At 40.5% G+C, this 21242-nt stretch overlaps 1 protein-coding gene across 3 annotated transcripts in view; it reads left to right on the forward strand.

Moving 5' to 3' along the window:
* The window catches only part of foxj3 (forkhead box J3), a 95746-nt gene extending 75430 nt beyond the window's left edge, over positions 1 to 20316 (forward strand). For 2 of the 3 annotated variants that reach the window (XM_042506774.1, XM_042506783.1), the window contains 7 exons: positions 2950 to 3078; positions 7844 to 8018; positions 10902 to 11396; positions 11973 to 12074; positions 12628 to 12819; positions 14258 to 14356; positions 16064 to 20316. In XM_042506774.1, coding sequence (XP_042362708.1) covers positions 2950 to 3078; positions 7844 to 8018; positions 10902 to 11396; positions 11973 to 12074; positions 12628 to 12819; positions 14258 to 14356; positions 16064 to 16176 — 1305 coding nt within the window. In that variant the 3' untranslated portion in view covers positions 16177 to 20316. The remainder of the gene's footprint in view (positions 1 to 2949; positions 3079 to 7843; positions 8019 to 10901; positions 11397 to 11972; positions 12075 to 12627; positions 12820 to 14257; positions 14357 to 16063) is intronic. The other variant, XM_042506792.1, reaches the window with a different exon arrangement.
* Positions 20317 to 21242: the final 926 nt, after the last annotated feature.

Below are 21242 nucleotides of genomic sequence, written 5' to 3' on the forward strand. Positions count from 1 at the left end.
GGCGTGTGCTGTAACTTGTGTGTACATGTACGTATGTAGAGTATGTCACAGATTGTTTCGGCTTGTTTTGACGAGAATGTCAGTGTCGATTAGCTGGGGGCTGTTGTCTCTACCGAGAACAAGCATTTTTCATGTTGCTGTAGTAGACAGATTCATGGGCCTAAGTGTGGAGAAAGATGACCCTTTTTTCCTCCGTGATTGCTACAAACAAGCACTTGCCACAGCCCCAGTCTCCACCAGCGGTGACTGCGTAATGAGGCCCTAATGTAGAGAGCTGACAGCTTAGAGTTTGGACTCCTGCCATCAAATACCTCCAGTCAAATAACTCAGAAGAGCAACAAGCAGAAAACATTATAGCCGCGCAAAACACGACTACTGTGTGATTCCAGGGGCTGATGAAAAGAAGTTCTGATTTGTCTCTTTTTGTTCACATGATTGCGACAATAATGTCGGTGAAACGAACACAAGACAAAATGGAATCGCAACAGATCTGAGGCCCTAACTCCTCAGAGAGAGCTTGTTTCTCACTGTCTTACACTGTAAACACACGACAGGCCACGCCTCTTTCGGTGCAGTGTGCCAAGCCACAGGAATTCCCTCTCTGGTTTTCTCTCTCTTCCTTTCTATTCCAGTCTCTCTCCCTCATTCCCGCCTTCTCAGATAGACCAATGGGAGAGTCTGGCAGGACGACTACTGAACCAGCAGGAATCTCTTTTCTTTTTCTTTCTTTTCTGTCAGACATTCCTCACAAGATCGTCCTCCCCCCTCTTATTTGTGTGCCTTTCTCACATAGACTCAGATATCTCCCTCCAACAAAGGTTGTGTTCTGAGGCTGCCCTAAACATTGGCGTGAATGTGATGAAACTCTGGCACTGAAGTGTGATGATGAAGGGGAAGAGGGGATTGTTGGAAGTGTGTTTGCAGATGAATAGTCTGCCCCTCTCTCTCTCTCTCTCTCTCTCTCTCTCTCTCTCTCTCTCTCTCTGTCTCTCTGTCTCTCTTATCCCTCCCTTCTGTCTTCCTCCTGCCTCTCCCTGTCTGTTCAATCCTGCATGCAGGGATTGTGCTGAACACTAGCTGGCATTGTTGGAGACACCTGGGCCAATCTTGCTTTGATTTCATAATCCATGTCTCATGCTCCAGATTAGGCCTCCATGTAAAAGACACCTCTGGCTTTTTACTTAATTCACTGCTAAGAATAGAACGCTGACTCGCTCGCCTGCTAGCTAACACTGTACACAGTATTTAATGTGGAGACGCTGCTGCCTGTATGAGCATGCCTACCTCTGTTTGTGTGTTTTTTGCATATGTGTGTGTGCGCGTGTTATTCTACCTATGTTCACATCTGTAGAAATAGGTGTGTGCACGCTTCTACTTAAGTGGGTGAGATGCGACCGGGCTGTGATGTTACATGCTCAAGTGGGTGTCTTCACTCAGGGGACTCTGGGGTCTGCATAAACCACAGAGCAGTGAGGTTTTGAAATCATCACACTTTATGGGTGAGTAAAGTAAAAATAGATTGCGGTGAGAGACTTAAGGCTAAAAGCCTGTTTTATGACTTCATTACACATAACATTTATATTTTTGTGGCGCGCTGCTTTTGATTAGCATTGTAAGGCTGATTTTGTAGACGTGCTTAAGCCTTCAGTCTTAGCTGCTCATTGAGTTCCCCTTCACGCTAATGAACACTGGAGCCAAGCCCACACTGAGTGGAGGAAGGCTAGAGTTGCCTAATGAGCTTCTCTTACTACCCCCCTTTTCTCCTCTCCCTCAGCCTCACCCCTCTTCCTTGTACAGTGTTGCCTGGTACAGCATTTGCGGTCTGTGTTTTTTAAACAGCAGTATTTCTATCTCATTCTACCAGCTCAGGAGCCAAGCTCCATATTAGAGGCTTAATATGATCGGACGCTCTCACTCTGCATGTGTGCATCCTGGACTTGTACCAGCATATTAGTCAGCGGGCCAATCAGTCAGAGGAGAGAGGGGCTGCCTGGGTTTCCTTGCCTCCTTGTGGCCTCTGTGGTAGCTCGCTGCACCTCGACAGAAAGACAAGAGGCTTCAGTCCGCTGCTGCTGCTGAGAGGCAGGACGCTGGGCAGGGCTGGGCCAATCTGCCTGCCTGAAGGCTGCTGCCACTGCTGTCTCATTGTGCTGAGCACAGAGCCCACTCTGTTCCACTCACAGTGATGAGCAGAAGCCACCATGCTGCACTCAGTCATGGACGGACACACACAAACACATGCACACACACCAGTCTTCGAATGCCAGGCCCCCTTCTTCTACTGCAGCACCATCAGTGCATTACTGCCATTCCTTCCTCACAATACAAAACTCAACACATGGGCTTTTCTCTGTGGGTATCATTATATTCATTATCTGCATCGTTCTCCCTTCTATTGTCTTAATTGTCTGACGGCACACTTTATTTGGGAAGGGTGGGAGGGATAAACCTTGTTAGACGATAATTAAGATTGTCGTCCTGAAGTGCTTCGGCTAGTTTCGCCGCTATATTGAAAGGTCAGTGTCTCGGCTGCACTGAAATCCTTTGTTAGTTGTCCCAAACGGATTTGCGCTCGGTGAGCAGATGTGGCTGACATCGCCAGTAGTGTGACCTTTAGTGATAGGAATGTCTCAGCTGTCTCCAGACCCCTTCACACACGCAGCCTGAACCCCTTAGTGACTGCGGTGGGTGTTCAGCAGCACCCTGTGTCTCCCACACACACTCTAAATAAGGTGAAAAGCAAGTACTCTGCTATTATGACATGTCAAGGCATGCAGCACACACATGCTCAGGCTTTCCATACGAAATAACTTGTTTAGCATTATTTTAGAGGAATGCTGACACACTCCACCATCAGTAAGAGTGGAGATGACATTGGTAACGTAAGTGTGTGTGTGTATGTGTGTGTGTGAGAGAGAGAATAAGCTAATGTATATGTATGTGTTTCAGGTGGCGTTGTACAACACAGACCAGGAAGGGAGCGATAGTCCAAGAAGCAGCCTTAACAACAGCCTGTCTGATCAGAGTCTGGCCTCCGTCAATCTCAACAGTGTGGGCAGTGTGCACAGCTTTACACCGGTAAGACCAACGGACGCTCTTCACTGGGCATGGGGTAAACTCTAAAGTGATTAGGTACATTTTGGAGTAGTGATTTATTGATTAGTCTACATTTTGTACTGGTGGAAATTATGGCTGAGTGATATGGAGAAAAATCAAATACCTAAATATTTTTTTAACAAATATCTTTATCATTATTTAAGGATATTGCGGGGTCTTTTTGTGTTTTTGTTTTAAATTTCAACTCAGTTTTAAGATCATTTTTATTTATAAAGCCCAATATCACAAATCACAATTTGCCTCACAGGGTTTTACAACATACGACATCCCTCTGTCCTTGGACAATAACAGCCAATCAGGGACCCCGCCTCCCACAAAAAAAAAACCTTGAACAGGGAAAAAAAGGTACTTACCTCAGAAAGAGCAACTGAGGAGGAATCTCCCTCCCAGGACGGACAAATGTGCAAAACATTTCTTAGAATTATCATAAGTAATGTGAATATAATGACATGAGTCTGGCTCAGACTACAGGAGTTTTGGGTCGATATATCCCTGATTCACCCCTCCAACAATCGGAGGAGAAATTCAGTCTGGGATCTTGGTTGGTACCAATGCTTGGCCTAGATTATCTGATAATGTGAGAGGTTTACAGATCCAGTCTTAAACCTCCTGAAGGGCTTGCAGGCTCATCGGGGCTGCATGTTTGATATTTAGAATCAGAAATCTGGATGATTAAGGTTAGTATTGCATCAGTACGGAGCTGCTGACAGTGATAAGGCTAATGTTAGCTAACATATTAGTGTTGATAGATGTTAAAACTGACTGTTAAAATCTTACCGCCGGTGGAGCGCCCAATAATTCACCTAGTAGAGTGGACGCCCCATGTACAAAGGCTATGTCGTTGCTGCAGCGACCTTGGGTTTGATTTAAGCCTCTGCCTTTTGCTGCATGTCATCCGTGTTCTCTATCCCCTTTCGCACTTAACTGTCCTGTCTAATAAAGGCCAAAAAAGCCCCCCCAAAAAATTTTGAATTAAAAAAAAAAAAAACCTCACTGCCGGTACTCGCTAAAGAATAGAAAACCTGTGGTGACCACCTTCTCATCCAGGCTCATTTAGCCTTTTGCTTTTGTTTTTCTCACAGCAAAGCATTGTTAAGATGAGAACAAGTGGTCACACCACTTCAGTCTTGGTTTTGTTTACGTCTGCTTCCACATGACATCACATGATGTGTTGCAGTCATGCTCCCTCTGGCACGATAATCTTAACAATATCGTGAAGTGTGTGATGTGCTGTTATTTTCAAATCTTGCCATATGTGCATGTTTGAGATTAAAGAGAGCAAAATCTGTAAAGTTTCTACCTATGCAACCTGATTTTGTTTTGCGATTTTAAAACTCCTGTAGTCTGGGCCCGGCTAAAGTGGGTATAGGCAATTAAAAGAACAGCTACAACTGTCTCATAAGGTCAGAAAATTACATCATTTTACTGTAATGCAGGCTTCAAAACCAGGAGAGGGCAACACTTATGATATTACCATAACCAAAATTTAAAACAATATCTAGTCTCACATCACAATATCAGAGTTTCCCACACATTAATTTATTTGTGGCTACAAAATATTAGAACCGCTCTGCTCATTTAACCTTCTGTAAACGGGCTACGTTCTGATGGAAACCGCACTCAGCAAACTAGACTGCTGCTGAGGAAGAAGAACAAAATCATGAAGAGCTTCACCTGCACTGAGCTCACTGACCGCAAAAACCTCTGAATTCAAAGAGAGGACACAGAATGATCCCAAAGGGACACAGACCCCGAAAAAATTAAGAAAACAGAAAATTTGCTGACCCCCACCCCCTCTGGTCAGCCCCCACCACACATAGATTCTAATTATTGGCGATCACTGGACAACACTTACAATATATTACAGTATCCAAAATCTAGTATCATATTAAGTCTCATATCACGATATCGATATACAATCAAACATATTGCCCGGCCCTATTACAAAGACAGAACAATTAAGATGCTGCTTTAGCATCCTGTTTGCCTTTCTGCAAATACACTGCTGCCCTGCCGTTCCTTAAAGGATGCTGGCAATTCTGTTTGTCGATGTTGCAGCTCATGAACACCTCTTATTTGGATATTTGTAACAAGATATTTATATAAATGTGTTGTAGTTGATGATTTGTTCAGCAGTAAGCACTAAGGCCAAATGATAAATTCTCATTTTATCCACATTTTTCAAGCTGTGTGAGAGCCACAGTCACTAAATGAATGAAAATGAAACACCGCCAGAGTTAGAAAGTGTACTGTAGCCCATATTTCATCTGATCAGAAAGCCCCAGGAGGCTTTCTTCAGAGGAGCCAGCCGTAGACAGCAATAGACCGAGGTTCAGGGTGGACATGCGCTAGAGTACAACATCAGGAAGGGGGTTAAGGGAAACAGAGAAAAATGTGCACGCTCCTGGAAGCCAGACAAAGAAAAGCGCTTCCTCTGATGTCCTCCCACCAGAGATGCCCCCTCTTTGGTGTGGTCCTCCCGCATCCTAGAGTGCTCCCTGCTCCAGGCGCTGGGCATCGATCGGCTCAGCCTGATGGATGTGCTCTCTCTCTCTCACAGCCAAAGCAGCAGCTCACAGTAAACACTCTGGCTTTATTATCACCTCTTCACTCTTACCCAAGCCAGACTGTGAGCCATGCACTTCAGCAGCCTGCCCACATCTTGGAAGAGGAAGATTTCATGATCAAAAATTGGACGTGACCTCTCTTGTAATGCTAGCCCCACAGTTGACACAGGTCAGGTCCTGCTTTGTGAAAGAGCGGCGGTTTTTGCATTGCTGCCGTTGCTGCGATGAAACTTGTAGACAAACTCGTTGCTGGAGGGAACACTGCTTGCCGTCTCACACCTCGGGGCAGTGCATAACATTGACTGCCCACACAAATACATGGATAAAATGGCTGCTTATTTGTACAAGGTATTGCTATTGATTTTGTTTTAAATACATTTTGCTTGGCCACCAGAGTATTGGGTTTGTGTCCATTCGAGTTGGTCTCTTAATGTTATGTGAGCCAGGGCGGTAAGCACTGACCTAGATTATTGTGGTCTGTGTAATTGTTCTTTACATGCTGTGTGACTGACACCTTTACAGACAGAAACATTATCACAGCGGCTCCTCAGACGAATCAAACGATCCTCATGTTTGTTTGCTGTGTACATTGACATATACCACAAACTTAACATTGAATATTCTAGAGGTTTTCTGTTTTGTTTTTGCGGCCAGATGAGCATGGCGGGTATCGTTCAAAAGTATGTATATTATTGATGTGTATGTTTGAGCATTATAGTCCCTGTAGTGTGTGGTGCAGATGTAGCAGAACTGTAGCCAGTGTACTTTCACAAAAATCTATCACAAATTAATCATTGAAGCTGTAGACAGTAACTTTTATAAAAAAAAAAAAAAAACCCATAATATTATTTGTACAAACAGTCATTGTATCCACACAGCACTGAATGAGACAGATAATCTGTGAAAACATCATACTTCTCTGCCTTCTCATAGGGCTTCTTATGGCTTTACCCCATGTGCCGAGGCATCCAATCATGTCGATCACTGCTCGTGGACTGCGCTCAGACTGTCAAACTCAGATCAAAGATTAATCAAGATTCTGTTACTTCAATGCCTATTTCTCACCTCAAATGTTTTTAGAAACATATTTTAGTGCACTTTTTTGTGTTGAATTAGAAAGTTTGCTTCTGCTGGTAAGAGTTGAGTTTGGGCTCGACTGTTTCCAGTCATGTCGTTGGGTTCACAAACTGGCTCATTTAAAAGGTAAACAGTGCACTAAAATATGTTTCTGAAAACATTTGAGGTGAGTTTTTGGTGTGCGGTGCGATTCTAGTTGCCTCTAGCTATTATAGGCAATAGGAAGAGGAGGAACATGATTTTTTCACAGCTTATTTTTTTCCAGCACATTCTTACCAAATTGTCAAATACTGTTGTTTAGCCTGTGGCCCTTAATGTCAAAATATTATGCGCTAGGTACCCCTCTACTGTCAATTTTGGATGCCCATGGAAGATGTGTTAATTTACGCTTGTTATATGTTTTGTTTCCAAAATAAACTTGTGTTTATGGGAAATGTATGGTTCCAGCTCTTTAAATGCATACAGTCTTTATTAAAATAACTTACAACGTACATAGAAAACTTTGCCTCTAGGTTTACTTCCTTAGGTTTAGGCCACAAAAGCATGTTGTTAGGTGTCAAAAAAACATCATGGTTTGGTGTAAAATAAGTACAGTTGTTACTACTGTAATATAATGTCATGTGACATGTCACTAGCGTAGCATTATACTCAAACTGGCACACTATGTTGGTATTTAAATAACTTGATTGACTTTTAGTTACATATGTGACACAAACAGCGGGGTTTCCTGGTGAAAGTCTGGAGTTTGTTTGACCATCAACCTCCACTCCTGCCAGCCCTGAGCACGATTTGACGCTCTTTATACTCTGGTGGACGCTTGGTGCGTCGCATGCCACTAAGGGTGCCTCTGTGTGTCCGTTTCTGATGCTGAGAGCCACTGACCAAGCATCAGTATTTGATGAGATCGGGATGATTTGTCTCATGTTCTTCTTTCAGAATATACTGATAGATTCAGCAAAGATGACACAACATTATTTTCATAAAGGTTACCAACTGTAGCTTTAAACATAATCATGTTTCCATTCAGTATTGCTTTTTGCATTTGTAAATCTTAAGCCGTCTTTAACTCCTTATCTCCCCAGGTGACCAGTCACCCAGAGCCTGTGTCCCAGTCTATGAGCCTCCAGCAGCCCCCGCAGTCCCAGTACAGCATGCCAGACAGGGACAAGCAGCTCTTGTTCTCTGAATTTGAAGATCTCAGTGCCTCCTTCCGCAGCCTTTACAAGTCTGTTTTTGAGCAGTCCTTCAGCCAACAAGGTGAGTGGCCTCGTGGGGGCATCAAGTGGAAATCTAATAAATAGTCTAAGCTTCATTAATCAAGGAACAGGATGATTCTCAGAACGATTTTCCTAATGTTGGTTTGTTCTTAACAGCTGGGGCTATAGAGAGTCTTTAGGCACTAATTAGGTTTACTGTGAAATGAGAGATATTTGACAGGCTGACTGGCCTACAGTGCAAATCTATACTGAGTATTTTCACTGTCTTGTGCCAGAGCAACGTGGAAAAGGCTTCATCTCATATTCAGAAGCAGAGTCTGAGAGTTCATGCGTTACATATTTCATTGGAAGACGTAAAGAGATGTTACTGCATTTATTTAATGGTTAATTCTGGATTGGTACGCAATCCTTCTTGCTTTATATTTTTTAAATGACATGAAAGTTTTCTGCTTCTTGACATGTTTGAAATGTTTTCTCATGCAGGCTGTGTTTCATCAGTGGAGTGGAGGAGGATGCATGCAGCCCAAGTCCTCAGTAAATCTGTTGGATTTGAGGTTCATTTGTCATAATGATGGAGAATTTGTATGATATAATACATAGTAGCGGATAGAGCACAGCTTTCCAAAAGCCTGTGAGTCCCCACAGAACAAAATGCATTTTTGCTTGTAATCTGATTGACTGATAAACAAAGAGCACTTGACAAGCGGGTTATGAGCAAAGTAGACTGAGCTTTCTGTGTATAACCTACTTTCACAAATCAAATGCATTTCATGCTAATGTTTTCAAAGAGTTCCTCTCCTTTAATCTATCATCTATGTTTCATTAGTTCAAAGTTGTTACCTTTTTTATGCGCATAAAAGTGAAATCTCTTAGTCAGACAAGCTCTAGCAATTAAAAAGCGTAAATAATCGAGCTAGAGGATTTCACACTCTGCCGCTGTAGACAGTGAGCTAATTCACTGGCTTTGATAATAGGTAATGAGCTCGCATTATTATTCTGGTGCTGCGTTAATTGCTTTCTGTATTTCCCTGGTTGGACAATGGGCTTTCTGTGCCGATAAGAGATGCACCTTTGTCACCCCTGCAGTGAGTGTTACGTGCCGATTGTGGAGGTGCAGGGCTAGAGTCAGCTCTAAAAGCACTCCAGCGAAATAGGTTTACTGTGCCAAAGCTGTGAAGGACAGGGCCTCTTAAGACCACTCCCTGCCACTCAGATGATTGCAGTTGGGTGTGCAGATGTTCATGCTCCAGTCATGTCTGTTAAAGAGTCGTGCAGCAGCACCATGAATTTGTCAAAGACAATCCAGAGCTGTGTTGCTGGAGAGGAGAGGCGACGGCAGCTCGGGCTTGTGAACCTCCGAGACTCAACTGATGCTGAGTCATTCCCTGATACCACAAAATGGCAGCTGGTCTGTCTCAAGTGTAGAACTACTTAAACACGGGAGGCCCAGATCCCATTATTGTATGATGTTAAGATATGTGTAAGTAGTTGTTTTTACATGTGAAGACTCCGGCTCTCTCTCTTTGTTTGTGCTGAAGTGCATTACGCTAATACGCCTCAGTCAGAAACCATGTGACTGACATCTGTGCAGGAATCAGCCGTCTCTTTACCAGCAAGGGTTTCAGCTATAGATATTTTCACTATCAGTTAATCTGTCAATTACTTCTGGACTTTGTGATTCCCAGAGCCCAAAGTGACGTCTGTAAATTGCTTGATTTGCAGTGACAAACAGTCCTAAAACAAATATATTCAGTTTACATTTAGAAGAAGCAGAAAAGCAGCAAATCCTTGTAAGTGAGAAGCTGGAACTAGAGAGTGTTGTCATTTTTGCTTCATAAAAGATGAGTTGATCAACAGGAAATCGTATGATTTTTCAAGCTTTTAGTATGTCCCGGCTTCTTTATCGAGAGAATCAGGACTTTTTTTTTTTTTTTTTCTCGGTTTCGTATAACTATGAAATTAATATTTGGGGGTTTTTATAGACAAAGAAACTTAATGATAGATAAATGTACTTTATTGATCTCAAAGTGGGAAGTCTTACAGTACAGCGCAGAGTATTTAGGCATTGCAAGGCAGCAGTAACAACACAGTAATGCACATAGGTAGGTATTTATGATTAGAAAAATATATGTAAAAGAGGTATATCTATAGTATTTCTATATATTTAGAGACATAGACAACATAAGGAATATACTATTATGCACCATAAATAAACTAAAATACAAATGCTTAAATATAGAATATATCCATAGGATAACATACTGCTGGTATTAAGCAAATTTGTTTTTTTATGATAATGAAAGGTTATTTCTAGCACTTTCTAATGTCAAAATTGTTAATAATGTACAATTATATTTTTAAAGGGTAATTAAATCCTAGATATCATCTGCGATTTTGGCTATCAAAAAATCGAAAGTGTTGTCTTTTCCTGGTTTTAAAGGCGGCATTACAGTTAAGTGACTATTTTCTGAATTTACCAGATTGTTCTAGCTTTTCTATTATTTCCCTTTACTTTTCGTATTCATTCACAATACTTTTGAACTTTGATACAATATCTTGAAAATTTTGAATTTTTGATATAGTAGGAAAAAATTGACACTGATGGCATAGAATTTTTTTCTTTTTTTTTAGGATAACTTTAACAAGTCTATAACATGCCAACAGAATGTAAACATTAACAATAAGAGAGCGCGAGAAGGCACAGCTTTTAACACTGATTTACAGTGATAAATAGTGATTTTCTGATCTTTATTTATCAAAAATCTAATTGAGTAAATATTTTGGGAAATCCCCATCAGTCATGTCTACAATATTGTCAGAATATTGACATAAAGTATTTGGTCAAAAATATTGTGATGTTTCATTTCCTCCCTGTCCTCCAGCCCTAATTACAAGCTTTGTGTCGGTGTGTTTTGTTTCCCAGGTCTGATGGGCATCCCGTCAGATTCCTCCCAGCAGACCCACACCTCCTGCTCCTATCAGCACTCCCCCAGTGGCACCATTAGCACTCAGAACAGCCTGTCAAACAACCAACCCAACAGCCACCCCAACAGCCACTCCGCCAACAGTGGCCAGGTGCCCCTGTCCCATCCTGCCCAAGCCCACCCTGGCCACGGCTCGCCCCATGCACAGCACCTCCCGCAGCACGGGGGCCCCCACAACCAACACAACCAACACAGCCAACACACCCAGCACAGCCAACACAGTCAGCACCCTCAGCACCCCCAGCACGCTGCGCACTCCCAGCACGGGCAGCACCCATCGCAGCACCCGTCCCACGGCCAGCACCCACAGCAACACACGCCACACCCCTCCCAACACACGCAGCACAGCCAGCACCCTTCTCAACACGGACAGCAGCATCAGAGCCTCTCCCACCAGCCCCATCCTACCCAGCAACAGATGGCCTGCAACACAGGTAAGACCCTCTGTCTGTCATTGTCTGCACCGTGCTGCTCTCTCCTCATCCTCTTCATCACACACACATGCAACATGTTTACAGCTCAGTGTGGTTTTGAATCAGTCGTCTTTTGTAGTATTTTGTAGAAATGGTTGTAGATGCTAAACAGTAAATCTTCATCTGATTTATTATCTTGTGAGAACAAAGCAATGCTGCATCCAGCGGCTCCAGCAGCTCTTACAGAGTCGACTGGCTCCTCCTAGTGGCTTCAACACAGAGCTGGACTGTTCAAAAGAGCCTGATAAAATTTTTCTTTTTTTTTTTTTTTAATTTGGTGCTACCCTCTCATTCATTCGGCACTACAACTGCCTGCACAGCTATAAAAAATGTGACTCCAATGAAAATGCATCATCTGGCCTTATTAGCTAACCCACAGTATATAACAATTACAGCAGCAATTATTGTGCAGTTGTCCGTAAATGATGTAATTAGGAATAAATCTGTATTTGTCCCAGGAGTGAAGCAAAATTACCTGTATCCTTCAAGTCTCTTATCTTGTAATGTTACAGTCAGTCTGCTGTGTGTGTGTTGCAGGTTTACTGTCTGACTGGTACCCAAATCTGGATGCACTGAAAGAAAGCTGTCGTATTGCTAGCAGCTATAACTGGGCTGATGTCGACCTTTCACCTTTCCAAGGTGCGGTTTGGACACTACAAATAGTTCGTATTGCATATAAATAAACAAATAATAGTTATGTAATGTGATTTATTTTTCTTAGATTAAGATTTTTCCAGATTACAGAAGAAAGAAAACATTTAAAGCCAAGAGCTGATAGCACAGGACTGCCCCAGCTTTTGATTGAGTGCTGAAGTGTTGACACTGTGGAGTTGATTACGAGTTTAATTAAACTGAGCTCTTCAATTAAATAACACTGCCTTCAAGTTTAATTACCAAAACACCGAGCTCAGCAGGTCAGTTTATCCAATTACAGTCTAGGATTGCAAGGTAGGATGTTTTTTAAATATCACCCACTGAAGGTTACTGACATAATGAACATATATTGCAACCAAAGTTTTTGCTACCTGTTTGTAAATTAGTTTCTCATTTACGAAATTTATTTTCTTTGGACAGTCGGCTGGTGCAGTTTCATGCATTTCATTGTCACAAAGGCATTTTAGTGCAGACAGACACCATCAAGAGCTCTGATTGTAACTCTGGTTGTTCTCTCTAAAAATTTTACGCTCCTAAGGATTGAGGGAGAGTATGAGACAAGCGGAGTTGAACAATTGGTCCCTGGAACCCACCCAGATCGCCGACCTCTGCTCGTCCATCAACCAGTTTTTTGCCCGCACCGGTGTAATCCAGCCACAAGGGGCAGTGCAGTCTCCTGTTTGTCATGGCTCCATGCACCCCAACAAACCCAGCCAGCACCTCAACACAGGTTAAACAAATCACGTTTTTGATATTATGACTGACTTTGTGTAGCTGTGGTACGTTGTTTTTGTTGTAACATGAGGATGGATGTTTAAAGTCTTATTTTTATCATCATAAAGAAATAATAACTTTATTTATGACAGTATTATTCTGACAGTAAATATTCTCAAAAACAAGTTACAAACTGCTAACAGTAATAACAACAAGCAAAGCATGAATGACTTAAACATAGTAAAAACAAGTAAAATAAAATGGAAGAATAACTGATTCAGGAGAAAGCAATTCTGGAAAAAAGTATGTTTTTAAGAGTGATTTGAGAGAGGAAACAGAGCCAGCCTGCCTGAGCTCCACAGGCAAATTATTCCAGAGTCATGGGGCTGTGACTCTAAAGACTCAGGCTGCAGTTGAGTAGTCCTTTTTGCTCAAGACTGTTCCTAACTGAGTGAAATGACTCCAAAGTATCAAAGTAGCAGCCATGATGACCGCTGTTCGAATTCTCTGAATGCTCAGGAAGGTGCTTCAGTGCTGCATTTTATATCTCCTTCAGCAAAGGATACTACAGAGCATCCCTTATGAAAGGCATGGAGATAATGCACCATTTGGGAAATCAGCTGTTTTTTCACATTATATATCCACGGCTGTAACAACAACGAGGTGAAGTATTCATGATAATAAAAAAATATATATATAAAATAATAATAAAAAATACTACTACTACTACTACTACTACTATTAATAATAATAATAATAATACTTTTTGCTTATGGAAGACTTTTCAAGATCTATGTTATGAAGTTCTTCATAAAGGCAGTAATTTTAACTGGACAAGTCTTAAAATCATCAGTTTATGAAAGAAAACAAATACAAAAAAAGTTGTATAAAAACCAATGCAATGAAGATGTTCTTTCAGTCGTCCATTGTCAGAACATTGTAGTTTCACCATGGCACAGTGACGTCAATAACACACGTCACTGCATATTTATAGAGCCTAGTGTCACTGCAGTCAGACTCTCTTAGCACCACGATTGTCTTTTCCTAGGTCCCTATAAATTATTATGCTTATCTTTATTTGACTTTGTGATGTTTTCCATTAAGGTCAATATAACTGGTTAGGAAAAGATATTTTTTAAAAAATTCAACCGCAGCATCGGTCTTCTGTGGTTTTAAGTCTTGACCTAGGAACAGCTAACAGGGGCCAACCCAAAACATGCTTTAAAGTAAGGATCAAAAAGCTCAAAACAATTCTAAAACAAACAGGTAACCAGTGTAGCGATGCTAAAATACTCGGGTGTTATGTGGAATCTTCTACTGGACTTTGTAATTTTTGTCATGCTGCAGTGTTTTTAATTGGCTCTAGTTTGAAGAGGTTGTATTTAGTGAAACAGGAATACATCCATTGACATTCTGAGGCTTCAAGTAAAGTTTTATTGTGATTCTTTCTTCAGGAAATCTCTACATGGACACCAGACAGAGCATGTCCATGATGGGTCCTCCAGGATATCCCCACATGCCCCCCATGAGCAGCACAGGACCCACAATGACAGGTGACACAAAGCCACAGGGGGAAAAATTATTATCTTAACTGATTAAAATTATGTTTAACATGGTTGTGCCAAGCTGAAGCCTCACCATCTCAGCTGTGCATTTAGGCTCCTCTGTAATGGAAACATGTCGCATTCTTAACATACATTTGTGAAAATCATTAACCACATCACTATCAAGTACAGATGTAAAAATATGAAATGCTTGGACTGAATAACATCTTAAACAGCTTGTTGTCAAAAACAGTTATGAAAAACTGCGTGTTCAAAGAAGGAATTTTTATTTGTGTCAAGTTTGAATTAAATATCTGTTGGAGTTTGATGCAGAACATGCAAAATTGGATGTGTTTTATAAAGGTGACCAAGATGACCCCCCAAAAAATCAAGTACTAGATTCGCCAAAAGTTTTTTTTTATTTTAATTTTTCCCAACTTGGTCATTGAAAAAGGCACTTGAATATTATTGAGAGGAGAACCGAATGATAAGTAATTTTATGAATTATATTAGATAAAAACAAGAAAGCAAAGAGCAGTGGTTGGAATTGTTTACTGTCATATGAACACCAATTGGTTGGTAAACACCAGTAAATAGTTGGCCCTGGGAAATTTCGTCAGCTTGCAAAACACTCATCGGAACAGCGTCAGCTGTTAACACAAGTTTTGAGCTGTAATTTGCCAGAAAATAAGCAGCAGTTTATCAATAATAATTTGGTTTTTAGGTCCTGGCAGCACGATTGCGCCATTTATGATTTTGCACTTTTTTTTGCAACAGATGGTTGTGGGGAAAAAAAAACGTTCCATCTTTGAAAATTAAGATGAGTGCTTGAAAAAGTACTTGAAAGTCCATAAATTTAACTGGCCCCTGTTTGTATGCACTTTGTTTCAAGGTATTATGGCTAATATTACTGCAAAATGCATGCTAACAAAGTTCCTAATTTTCAAGTAATTTTATTTAGGTGCATTGACTGAAAACCAAACAAAAATTGTTTTTTGGGAGAGGCTTAGTTTTTTTCAATAGTGAGACCATGAGACCACTGTTCCCAAGTGCTCCTCAACAACTGCTTTCTTTGTGACGTTTGAGCAGCCACATGTGTGGACTACCTCAGAGGATGGTTGTTAGACACACTTTCACGAAGAATCAGGAAATTATGGCCAGTAGTTTTTTCATAATAATGCTGACAAACAGAGAGTCAAACAAAAACTGAAGCCAAACGTAACTTCCTTAGCGGAAGTAATTATTAGTTATATGCAGCCATAATGAAACCTTACATTTACTGATTTAACCAATAAACCTATTAAACATTTAAGTGCACTCTTTGTTTATGTGAGTGCTCCTAAAATTTTCACTAAAATTCTTTTAGAAAATTGCACAAATTTTTGTATGCCATCTTTTTTTGTTTTGCATTTTAACTGGATGCTGTGTTTGCTCATTTTTGGTGTGTTACAGTTGTACTTGTCTGCAGTGTTTTTTGTTGTAACAGTGTTTATGCTGCCCTCTGAACCAGGTCACACTTGAAAAAGATTTTAATCCTGTGCAACTCAGCCATGTCTGTATTTTGAAAAGTCAAAATTCCAGGACAAATCCTAAATGACATGAGGTCCTTAGGTAATACTAGTCCATTGCGAATAGGGCTAATGAGACTTTTACCTTGTTGGAAAATGGATACATATAAACCTTTCTAAAAAGACCCTCCCGGTGCTCTCTCTCCAGGACACCATGCACAGATGAACCAGCAGCACATGATACCTACCAGAAACTTCCAGATGCATCGCATGCCAGCTGATGACATCCAGGATGACTTTGATTGGGACTCCATTGTCTAGCCCCTAGACCTCCTTTTGCAAAACAAGAGGGAGCGAGGAGAGGAGGTGGAAGCCAGAGGAAGCCAGGCTGAGCTGAAAGGCCGTAGGAGGAGGAGGAGGAGGAGGAGGCCACTGTGGGTGGGATGCAGAAGTACATTTGACAAGCTTCGGAGAAAGACAGACTTCAGAGTCCTGACATTTTTACAAAAGCAAAACATAACTAGAAAATGTTACTTTGAAGACAATCATATTTAGTCGGACATGTTAAAGTGATTGCTTATGTACTTGTCTAGAGACAAGTAGAACACATTCACGTCTAAACCACATGCTCCTCAGCTCCTCAGCCAGCCCTCTCCCCGTCCCTAGCCAGCAGCCTTCCAAAGTCTGAATCCCCCCCCCCCCCCCCCGACCCCCTGCTCCGTAACTGTTATGTGATTTGAGCGACGTGTTCAGCTTGTAATTCTTCTCGTGTTGACATTGGCCTCAGCTGCCTCTTGGATGAGTTTATCTCTCTTTTATAAAAAAAAAAAAAAAAAATTTTTTTTTTGTTTTTAAGAAACACAGGCCGTCTCTGTGAGTAATGTGATGGTGCTCGTTGGTCACTTTTGGAAGGAAGTGGGCCCCACTGTGGCTGAATTGGTGGTAAAGTTAGGTTTACAATAATTTTGAACAGGGTGTTAAATGTTTAAGCAGGCTTGATATTAAAACAAACCAAGAGAGAGCGCGTGAGAGAGAGATCACAGAAAGTATCGTGATCTGTTTTCATAGCCAACCAATGTGATCAGGCTCACTGCAACAGACTTGTTATGGGAGTACAGCAACTTTTTTCTTTCTTAGTTTCTTTGTCTCAAGCACTTCAAGATGAGTGAATACGATGAGTGTGAGAGGAAGGTGAAAGCAGGGAAGTCAAACATATTTTGTCTTTTTTAAATTCATTCAACCCAAAGTAACCTGAGGTTTCAGGTCTCTGTGTGCATCGTGTAGGTTAATAATTGCTTTACCAATCAGAAGCTGTTAGAAATACTAAACAAACTCACATTTACAGGACAGATTTAATGGCAAAGTTCATCAGCTTTAGGTGAGTAATCTATTGATCATTAAACAAGCCAACATTATTCAGAAGAAAGGAAATAAGAGACTTTGATGTACTGATCAGGCCAGTATTATGGGCTTATAACCAAAATGTCTGTATTAGCATGCATGTCAGCTAATAACAATAAGTCACAGTCCAAAAATGTCAAAGATGTATGTGAAATAAATTAGAAACTGTCTTACTGTTAGGCGGTTTTTCAACCAGAAAGCATTGATTTTCAAACTGTCAGTATGTAACATGATCACAAATTAAGAGAAACATAAAGCTGGTGTAGGCAGTTTTCGGGAAAAGGAAAAAAAAAAAACAAAAAAAGGTAGAGTTTGAAAATACCCGAGCCCCTCCCACCAGACAAACGTGTGCATATGCTCATGCATCATACAGTAACAAGTACGAGTCATTCATGTCAATCATCCCAATCCTGATTTAGATCCACAGTCATTATATAGCACCAGTTCTGTGAAAATCACCGTCAGTTTCAACATAAACATGAACTTGAAGCTGCAGCCTTGAGCTTCAGCAGAAGGTTAAACTATCAGTAACATTTTCTCTCCATTTCTGAAACAAGGTGGAGGGAGTCAAATGTTCTCTCAGATCACTTGAATTCCAATATGCTTAAAGTTTAAAGGATTTTTGCCTGTCGATGCAAAAAAAAAAAGACCTGAACCCAGCTTTATGTGTTAAAAAACAAACATCGGCCAACATTTCATCATCAGAACTTTTTAAACTGTCAGATATGAGCATTGTTATTTGCCCAAACAATCCAGTGTCAGATGGGCTCTAAATGTCAAGCAATTTTGTTTAAATGCAGAAGTCAATCATGTCAAAGTCAGCAGGGTTTTTTTTTTCTTAATTAACAGTGTGGTCTGAAATTTGGGAGTTGGATAAGATGATTGCACTGTCTAGTAAATATGAAGCTACACTATAAATGGGGTGAAACAGCTAGCCTGGCTCTGTCTGCAGCTCAGAGTCAATGTGCGTGCTCCTTTAAAGATCACTGATTAACACGATTTATCTCAGTTGTTCAGTCCATTCAAGAACTGAAGTCTAAAAATGACAGTTTAGTTTATTTGTTGGCTGGTTGCAGTGACTTCCTGGAGATAAAATGAGTGAATCAGTGAGCTTTTTAGGTGCTGGTAAGCTGAATTTGTTACTGTTGGTCAGAGCCAGGCTAGCTGTTTCCCCCTGTTTCCAGTCTTTGTGCTAAGCTAAGCTAATTGTCAGCTGGAGGTGGCTTCATATTTAATGTTCAGACCATTTTAGTCTTGATCTTCCCTTCTAACTCTACACAAGATTAAGGGTACGAGTGTACTCCCAACATGCCAAACTGTTCCCTTAAACTGTTTAATATTAAGTTGTATGCAAACTATGTACTAATAATTTATTCTAGAGATATGTAAAGACATAAAGAGCCTGTTAGCCATTTTTTGAGAGTGATGGTTGTGAGCCTCACTGACATATAACATCTCTAGTAGAGAAATAAAATGTATTAAAATAAAAAACCTAATACAGGACTGTTAAAGCTTGTTAAATGACGTCATACTCTGATTAATGATCAATAGGATATTCATCAGATGATGATCCCATTGGAAGAGGGCAAAAAAAAGCAGAGTTTTACTGTACTTCGATTTGAATTGTGAAATAAGGTGCATCCAAATTTTTGCTTTTTTCCACCTGTTGTACATCAAAGTGAGTTATCGATGCTACACTCAGTGTTTATTGTCACTTCTGACATTTAAATTACGGAGATATGAATCTTTTTTCTTTTTTTTTAACTGCCCGATGTTTTGTTGTGATAGTTCGATAGCGTCAGATTTTGCTATTATACAATCATAACAGAATGAGAAATGTGACTCATACAATGTGTGTTTGTGAGTGTTGAACATATGGTGTGTGCGTGCGTGTGTGTGTTTTGGTTTTATTGTAATTTTAGGGCTATGATTGATTGCTGCAATCATCTCTATGCTATCTATGAGCACAAAAGCAGATGCACACAGTGATTAAAGACTAGATTTTTGTTTGTTTTTTTCGTGGGAAGGGTTTCTCAAGCACAGAACAGGGAGATCAGTGGTTCTGGAAACCTGTCCTCTGTGTCCTGTAACAAGTGGCTCCTCAATCAGACAGGTGCTGAACTTTAGAGACACTATGTTAAAAAAAAAAACCCTTTGCACACTTTCACCTTCTGTTGATCTTAACCGTTAAATAAGATGCAAAGCACCTCCTCATAAAAGCTAGCTGCTCAAAAACTCATTCTTTCATGGGTGCATTCACTCGCAGTTATGAGACATTGTCCGTAGTTGACAGTGAACAGGATTATTTTTCCTCCTGTAATGCTAAAATGTGTGTGGTGCTTTGCATCTATAACATTGTGTGTCCTCGTCAAAAGGAATAGTTCAACCTTTTGGGAAGTGGGTGTATTTGCTTTCTTGCCAAGAGTTAAATGAGAAGATGTCTGAAGAGTAAATATGAGGCTACAGTTAGGAGACAGTTAACAGAAAGACTGGAAATGGGGAAACGGCCAGCATGTCTAAATTAAAAGTTGACAATCTGCCTGCAAGCACCTCTAAAGCTCACTAATGAAAACATATCTCATGTATTCATTTGTACAAAAACCTTAATGTAAAAAAAATTCAAGCTATTTTCAGATGGCTGGGAAATTCCTGTTCAAGTTATGTAAATTAGGGGAAAAATCTTTTCCAGGTTAGTTTGGAACTAAGAAAATGTTTTCAAAAAGTTATAAATTTACATTTTTTAGTCTACTGTTTAAAATATGTCTATATGAATATATCTAAAAACATGTCTAATGTTACAAGGATTATGTTCTTGTATTGCTAATTCAACAGGGTTCCTGAAAAGTCATTTCACAATGAAATTTTCCAGGCCTTGCAAAGTCATGGACTTGATAAAAATGATTGAAAGTTTAGTAAAAAACATGGAATTTTATGTAATGTGACATTATTCTGTAGATTAATTCCACGTAATGTAACAAAACCTCCAATTTATTTTCTGTAGCTGTTGATGTAACGTAGCTCTAAATACGTCGATGTCTGACAGCGCTTTGTTTACCATCACGAAAGCCTACGTTTCTTCATTTTCTCTTCACTTTCCGTCTCTCTTCAGCCAGTGGAAATTGTGTGTGAAATGTATAAGGGGTACTTGGAAAAATCATGGAAAAGTTTTGAAATTTCATCCATGAAAATTTGTTGTAACCTTAATTTAACATATAGTGCTGCGCTGCATTAGTGTCGTAGCTTCACTAGCATCACATGACACACAGACCAGACTGGCATTGGATCATCGCCAGTGATTGTATATAAAGACTGACATCATGTCTCCTTCCTTGATCGCGAGCACAGCGATTGACACACGTACCTGCTGATCACGATGCCAAAGTCCTTTTATATCAAATAACTCATTAAAACCAAACTTGACAAAAAATGGTGACAAATGCTCGCTAAAATGACAGCCATTATCTTCAAATGTACTTGATGTGTGCTTTTCAATTGGTCCCATGTCCCATTCACTAAAGGGGAGTGGACTTGGCTTATGACCTGTACTGCAGTCAGACACCAGGGGGCGCTCAAGATGTTTTTCCGGAGAAAGTATCACGCTGTAACATCAGGAGCGAAACAGGAAAAAGCTAAAGCTAAGGCTTTCACGCTGAGATTTGAGGCTTGTGAAATACATAAAATTTTCACTCCTAGTGTTGTTAATAACTAAATTTTGCAGGTGACAGTTACTACAGATAGGTAATAGCTAGCTTGAGGCGGTATCTATATAGACCATTTTAAAGTCATGGAAATTGAGCAAAATCTTATAGAAATTTTGGGAAAATTCATTGGTAAAATGTGTGGGAACCCCGTATTGTTTTATCAAAGTATTTCTTGTCTGAATAAGGTAACTTCCTGATGATATAACATATTGTTTACTCAGCTTGAGAGGTGCTGATAGGCTGATATTGTTGCCTCCGGACAGAGCCAGGCGAGCTGTTTCCCCC

The sequence above is a fragment of the Plectropomus leopardus genome, chromosome 2, assembly GCF_008729295.1.
Source record: "Plectropomus leopardus isolate mb chromosome 2, YSFRI_Pleo_2.0, whole genome shotgun sequence".
NCBI lineage: Eukaryota > Metazoa > Chordata > Actinopteri > Perciformes > Serranidae > Plectropomus > Plectropomus leopardus.